Source organism: Myxocyprinus asiaticus, chromosome 27, assembly GCF_019703515.2.
Source record: "Myxocyprinus asiaticus isolate MX2 ecotype Aquarium Trade chromosome 27, UBuf_Myxa_2, whole genome shotgun sequence".
NCBI lineage: Eukaryota > Metazoa > Chordata > Actinopteri > Cypriniformes > Catostomidae > Myxocyprinus > Myxocyprinus asiaticus.
Window position 1 is genome coordinate 1,939,385 of NC_059370.1, and position 8,072 is coordinate 1,947,456.

The window sequence follows — 8,072 nt, forward strand, 5'->3', positions numbered from 1 at the left end:
TGTTTCATAATGACAAAATAAAAATAGTGTGGTAATACTGATCAACCAAACACAATGATGTGAGTTTTAGCACATTGATACATCTGTGTAAAAACACATTACATTTAGTAAACATGTATTTTTAATAGCGGAAACATATTATAGGAACAGTTCACCCAAAAATTTAAATTATCTCATCATTTACTCACCCTCATGCCATCTCAGATGCGTATGACTTTTTTTTTTTTTCTTCAGAACATAAATTAAGATTCTTAGAAGAATATTTTAGCTCTGTGGGTCCATCCAATGCAAGTCAACAGGGTTCAAAACGTTGAAGCCCCACAAAGCACATAAAGGCAGCTTACAAGTAATCTATACTCCAGTGGTTATATCCATGTATTCAGAAGTAATATGATAGGTGTGGTTGAGAAACAGATCAATATTTAAGTCCTTTTTTCCTATAACTTCTCCTCCCTGCCCAGTAGGGGGCAATATGCACGAAGAATGCAAATCAGCAAAAACAAAAGCAGAACTCTTAGGCCGGTGCAAGTTCTGACGCTCGGGAGGTTGTGAGCCCCTGCACACATTATGAGTCAGTTTATCTGATAATCGTACAGATACAGTGGTACACGACTTTATGACCCTGCGAATTCCAAAGCAATCGCATGGATTTTCACACTGTTTTTCATAATAAGACATAAAGCCAGAGGAGGAGATTGCTTTAATTCCTTGTAGCTTGCGATTTAGAAATAAAAAAGAAGACTGGCATGGCCAGGGGCTGCATTAGCTGAAAACTTACATATATATATACACTACCGTTTTTGACCGTAACGTTTTGAAACACTTGACTGAAATGTTTCTCATGATCTTAAAAATCCTTTGATCTGAAGGCGTATGCTTAAATGTTTGAAATGAGATTTGTAGACAAAAATATAATTGTGCCACCATATTAATTTATTTAATTATAAAACAAAAATTTAACAAAAAAACAAACAAACAAACAAAATTTTTTTGAAATTGATGACTTGGACCAAATAATAAAGAAAAGCAGCCAATAAGTGCCCAACATAGATGGCATCCTAGGATGATACCTCAAGAAGTTGGTTGAGAAAATGTCAAGAGTACATGTCTGCAAAATCTAGGCAAAGGGTCAGGGTTAGGGTTAGGCTTCTACTTTGAAGATGCTAAAATATAACACAGTTTTGATTTATTTTGGATTTTTTTTTAGTCACAACGTAATTCCTATAGTTCCATTTATGTTATTCCATTGTTTTGATGACTTTACTATTATTCTAAAATGTGAAAAAAATTATAATAAAGAATGAGTAAATGTTTCAAAACTTTTGACCGGTAGTGTGTGTGTGTGTGTGTGTGTGTGTGTGTGTGTGTGTGTGTGTGTGTATATATATATATATATATATATACACACACACACAGTTGAAGTCAGAAGTTTACATACACTTAGGTTGAGTCATTAAAACTCATTTTTGAACCAATCCACAGATTTAATATTAGCAAACTATAGTTTTGGCAAGTCGTTTAGAACATCTACTTTGTGCATGACACAAGTAATTTTTCCAACAATTGTTTACAGACAGATTGTTTCACTTTTAATTGACTATATCAGTGGGTCAGAAGTTTACATACACTAAGTTAACTGTGCTTTTAAGCAGCTTGGACAATTCCAGAAAATTATTTTAGACATTTTTAGCCTTTAGACAATTAGCCAGTTAGCTTAACTTGATCCAAGCTAAGCAATTTAAAGACAATGCTACCAAATACTAACAAAGTGTATGTAAACTTCTGACCCACTGGGAATGTGATGAAAGAAATAAAAGCTGAAATAAATCATCTCTACTATTATTCTGACATTTCACATTCTTAAAATAAAGTAGTGATCCTAACTGACCTAAGACAGGGAATGTTTTCTACGATTAAATGTCAGGAATTGTGAAAAACTGAGTTTAAATGTATTTGGCTAAGGTGTACATAAACTTCTGACTTCAACTGTATATAAATTTTATATATATATATATATATATATATATATATATATATATATATATATATAATTATTACAAATGCTGTCTGACATTTGACAGATTCAGATTTCGAAGGGAGACTGTGTGATTTCACGACTGCATACATCAATCATAACATCAGTGTGTTGCTGCTGCCAATTACTGCATGATAATAAAGTGTACAAAATGTACAAGATTAAAAAGAAAGTGCAGAAAATTCACACACTGTTTCTGCCATTTACTTGGATTTAATCTAAGCGCAAACATGACGTTTAGTGCAGAATTGTTTTATTCTACTTTAGATGTAGGCTATGTCCTTCTCATCTGTGTCACTGCTTGCATGTTAGCAGACATTCTGATCCATGAGGCCTTGTCCATGTGAATGCGCTTTCAAGCCACACGTAGTTAAAAAGTCTTGTTTTAGCACAGCGCTTGATTGACAGGTAGAACTTTCAACCTAGAAGTACTTGGTTGATTTGTTTGAAGATCAGAGAACAGCATGGCTTTCTGTAGAATCCTTCTCAGTGATGTGGTCGTGAATAATATGGGAAAAAGTGTTTTAACACATCAATTTTCTCAAAATGTGTAAAAACTTCATGAACACTCAGTTTTCATTGATCGTGTGAGTTGTAACACCTTCTCCTGATTGGTCAGCTTCAGGTAGATCACCAAACTGGCTCATTCAACTGCACACACCTCCTGAATTCAAGCCGTCAGCGGGCACATTTTTTAGACATTTAAAAAAATTATCAGGCGGTAATGAGCTGCTCGTAAGCCACTCGGCTCCACTCATAATTCCTCTCACATGATGCGAGCCATGACCACACAAGCACCAACGATTTCCACGCAATCTCTCCCCACTGGTAAAAATCAGACGGGAGCTCGCACGGCAGCCGAAAATTGCACCGTGAAGAGCACTTAGGAGGGTGCAAATACAACATGACTTAAATATTGATCTGTTTCTCACCCACACCTATGGTATTGCTTCTGAAGACATGGATTTAACCTTTGGAGCTGTATGGATTACTTTTATGTTGCCTTTATTTTATTCTTACTTGCATTGTATGGACCTACAGAGCTGAGATATTCTTCTAAAAATCTAAAATAAAAGCAGATAAAAGATCATAGACATATGGGATGGAATGATGAGAGAATTTTCATTTTGGGGGTAACTATTCCCTTAAAAGACATACAAAACTGTGTTTAGCCTGTCCTTAAGCTTAACAGTCCATACTTCTACTTGTCAGTGCAAAAGTCTAAATTTAAGTCTTTTAACCAGTATTAATTGACCAAACACACTCTCATTATGATACATCCCTATAATGACTTTTTGCCTGTGCCACCAAAAGATATTCTTGTATTCCAAATGTAACTTGGTCCATTGCCTACATCTCCAAAACTTCACCCTTTGTCCATATTTTAAATGTCACTTTGATGCCGTATTTAACTCATTCCGGAGGTTTAAATTCTTTACCCAAAGTATTGAACAATATAAGAAAATAAATTAAAAAAGAGAACAGATCTAAAATATTGATATGACATTATCATATAAGTAAAATAATATTTATAAGTTTAATAAAACATATTGCAGTAACACACATGATAAATCTGAAAATTGGTGAGCCTATGGGGTGAGAACAGAGCATGAAGAATGTTTTCATGATGCAGGCAAAAAGTCACTATGGTGCCATCTTCATTATAAGATTGCCCTGAATTGGCACTACATCCTGAAATGAGAACCTCACAGATCTCCCCATCACTCCTGTGCACATACTCTATATTCTTTCCAAATGTTGTTCCACTTAACCTGGTCAGAACTGAGTCTCACCAGCCTGATCTTTTCCATTGCTGATCAGTGTGTTAGGTTCAAAGGCTACTTCTGTGTCAGTGTTTTCCTTGCTAAACACTGGAGCTTCACTGCGCAGTGTGTTTTCTTGCTTGCTCTGACACTTCCCGGTGGTCAGTGATTTTTGAAATGACTCAGAGGTGAAGTAGTAGACCACTGGGTCAAAGCAGCAGTTGAAGGTCGCCACGCAAAGCGTTATGGGATACATCGTTCGCGCCAACCTCTCCACCCAGCAGCTTGCAAGTGCTCGAGTACGCACCATGGCGTAGATGAACAGAACGGAATTGTAAGGCACAAAACAAATGATAAAGATGGCCAAATGCACCACAATCATGCGCAGAACTCGCTCCTTGTTGGTGCCAATCTGACATAGCGTAGCGGGCCTACGTAAGGTCCTCAGTACCATGGATGAGCAAGCTAGATTGATCATCAGTGGGATGAGGAACCCCACAACTTCAATAAAGATGGTGATCTTGGACAAATATGTCTTCCATGTTTTCTTGGAGAAGCCCTCAAAGCAGGTTGTGCTGGTTTTGGACTGGTTGGTGGAAGAGAAGAAGGTCACGGACATACCCCCTCCCAGTATCAGCAACCAGATGGTAGCACACACGATAACGGTATTGCGGCGGGTACGGATGGAACGTGACCGGAAGGGGTAAACGATGGCCAGAAAGCGATCCACGCTGATACATGTGAGAAACAGCATGCTACCGTAGATATTGGTGATGAAGGCCCCACCTGAGATCTTGCACAGTGTATCACCAAAAGGCCAGTGGCGATTGACATTATAAAAGATCTTGAAAGGAAGCGTAAACACAAATACTAAGTCCGATAAAGCGAGGTTAGTCATGAAGAGCGTGGCCTCGTTGCGCATCTTCATGCGACAGCAGAACACAAAAAGGGAGGCGCAGTTAGTGACCAGTCCTAGCACAAATGCAACACTATACACCACACCGTACAGGTTGTACTTGAAGGAGTCATCGATGTCACAATTCTCCATCCCAGTCTCGTTAAGAACCAGACTGGCCATTGTAGCACCAGCAGCAGAAGCTGTATTTCTCTTGCCAGTGAAAACCAACTCTAAACAAGAAATCTGGATGAAGTTCTGCTGCTTTCCTATCATCGACATACAGCTCCAAAAAGCTTGATCACAGCTTGTGCTTCTGAAGTATGATCAGGTCCCCTTCTGTTTGCAGCATACACCAATGGACCAATCTGTAGTTTCCTGCATGAGGACGACAACAAGAAGACACAGTCAAAGGTTTTGCTCTCACATACAGTTGATACCAAAATAAGACCAATACCAGTGTTTACAACCATTGCAGCACTTACACACTGTGGTGGCAAAAAAAAGCCAGTGAAGTGTGGCTGTGTTCAATGTAAAAGAGTAGCTAGCTTGCCAAGAGGTCGCAATGAATTCCAAAGAAAATGGGTCAGACTCTTTCCATGGTTTGTCTCCTCAAGATGTACTCTGTCAGTGGGTGCAACCCACACCTTTCAGCCATCCAAAGCTCTCACAGTTGAGGGTAAAGTCTTAAAAATGAATAGGGCATAGGGATGATCACTTCTGACGGAACACTCCCAACATATTGACTGTGAACTGCACCTGCATGGCTGGGTAAGTTGTGTTTTCATCGCTTTTTGAGACTAAAATGTGTGTAGGCTACAACGATAACTGCTAAGCATTAGTTAGTTTTCACTAGCTAGCATAGGTAGGTTGCGTAGTTTGTGTCAGTAATACAGATGAATACAGTTTAACAAAGTTTCAGACTTTTTACCACCACTTCAGTTTGTAACGTAAGCTGTGACGTTGACAAATTATTGGTCTATAGAGCAGTCCAAAAATACATATTTTATCTGACCGTAACTTTCGTTTATATTATTTAGCTTCGTATACTGCAGGGGTGTCCAAACTCCAGCTGTTCTGATGTGGCCAGCAAAAGATTTTAGAAATAGAACAGAATTTGGCCTGCTATTGAGAAATTATATGACATTCATATTCTGAACAATGATTGTAGCTATGATGCACATCCACATTTCACAGCGCATCGTCTCCATTAGTGCATTCTCTTCACAGTCGCCACCAACCTAATCCACTGACAGAGTTCAACAGGCAGTGCTAGTCCTAACCCATTTGGCACCCTAGACGTTACCCCCCCCCCCCCCCCACACACACACACGCCCACACACAAATGCCTGCTGTGGCAGTATGATGGTACAGTGATGGTACACTATGGTAAAACCTTGGAATAATATACCATGGTATTAATATGGTAGGCTACTCCACAGAACCTTTCCAATAAACAAGGTATTGGCTTGGTAATTTTTGGTACTTTTAAGTGATTTAATGTAATTTTAGTACTTTGATACACTTTTATTTAGAAAATGTCTTTCCCAGCAGTAGATTATTATTCACATATTGCACTCGCACATGATGATTAAATGTAGATGCAGGTTTTGTTTCAATGAACTGTAAGTAAATATCCACTTCATTCAGCGTTGTTTTTGTTTTTTGTGCTCTAAAGCATCTCATTACTCTTTTACTGTGTGACAAAGTGCTTCAAACTTTTTAGCCCGCAAGTTAGACAAATTCATTGAGAAGTACTGACACAAAATAGTGATTATTTCACGCTCCGATTCATGAGCCCTGCACTCAAGAGTCTATGGCCGTGTTCACAATGGCATACTTTCCATATATCTCTCACTGTTTCTGTCATACACAGATAAAACAGAAAGTGTAAGAGAAGTATGGTAGTATGGCATTTAGTATTAAATATAGCGCATTTTGATCGACAGATTGGACACATGCTAAAATTGTCTTGATAGATCGGTGCCCCCGAAGCAATGTCACTTTAGGTGGTCGCTTATGTCGCCTAATGGGTTGACCGGCCCTGTCAACAGGGGTTTGGAATACTCCAGATTTCCACGGATGAAGCGCCACACAAAAAGAATTATGTATTTGTTATAGGACTGGGATCAGGTGAATTGGAATCAGAGCAAAGATCCTTTGCTCATGTACTTGTTCTTGTTAAAGGAATAGTTCACCCAAAAATTATAATTCTCTTATCATTTACTCACCTTTATATTGTCTCAAACTCGTATGACTTTCTTTCAACCGCAGAACACAAAGATATTTTAATGGAGATATGATGTCTGTTTGTTCATACACTGCATGCAGAATTATTAGGCAGTTAGTGTTTCTCAATTTTACTGCAAAATAGATACAATGTTGTCAGTGATTCCTATTTTATACCAAAACTGAATATTTAACAAAGCAAAAGAGTTGTGTTTCTCTGGGGAGTTGCAGCAATTCTTTCAAATATTAGTGTGTACAATTATTAGTCAACTAGCTAACACTTTGCTTTTTTCTCCATTAACCTTAAAATTTAACAGTAAAAAAGTAGGTTTTAGTAAATAAATAATGTAAAATATCACATAAAATGACCAAGTAACATTTTGGGCATTTCAATATATTCAGTGGGCAATACATGTACACTTCTTTTTAATAACTTTCATGAACCTCCAATCCATAAATTATGTCAGTTTTTTTATGTGTTCTCTTCTCAACCAGTTTTAGCTCAAGCAGCCACCACAGACTCCCAGATGTCATGCAAAGACGTGCATTGTTTCTCCTCACTGTAAATCTTACGTTTCGGAAGGGTCCACAAGTTCTCAGTTGGGTTCAGTTCAGGTGGGGAAAGGGACCAGTCATTATTCACTCATCTGTCATGCCTTTTCTGGCTAGCCAAGCAGTTGCCTGTCAGTCAACTCCAGAATGAGCAAGCGCATTAGCTGGTATCCATAGACATAGCTGCCCAGCCCAGGAGCATTCCAAAGATGGCTGCCGAGTGAACTGACTTGCCTTGAAAGGGACTTTCATGTTAATACCATGTGTAAAGTGGGGCTGTGACAGAATGTTCAAACCAGTCAAGACAACAAGGCTACGTTTACACAGCCAATGTTTGGGATTGACAACCGTATTTACTTACAGGTGTGAGTCTTGAAATGTCCTGTTCATACAACAGCTTATAGTGACAGTCACTAAAGTACATATAAAAAATGGCAACAGCCATAACACCGGCAAGTCTTTACACAATTGACACCACATTATTAAATAAACAAGTCCAATTGAGGCGCAAGTTTATCCATCAGATCATAATTTACCGACAGTGGTTTTGAATGATTTTTTTCCAGAGTGCACTCAGCTTTTGTGTCGCACGCCTCAC

General features: G+C 38.4%; 1 protein-coding gene across 1 annotated transcript; it reads right to left on the reverse strand.

Moving 5' to 3' along the window:
* Positions 1–3,060: 3,060 nt before the first annotated feature.
* Positions 3,061–4,876, reverse strand: lpar4 (lysophosphatidic acid receptor 4). The gene has a single exon (XM_051658587.1). It carries the CDS (start codon positions 4,874–4,876, stop codon positions 3,812–3,814), a length of 1,065 nt encoding a protein of 354 aa, XP_051514547.1. The 3' UTR covers positions 3,061–3,811.
* Between the last annotated feature and the right edge of the window lie 3,196 nt (positions 4,877–8,072).

Coding starts and splice junctions, on each gene's coding strand:
- lpar4 (XM_051658587.1), bottom strand. CDS start 4,876: ATGGCCAGTCTGGTTCTTAACGAGACTGGGATGGAGAATTGTGACATC.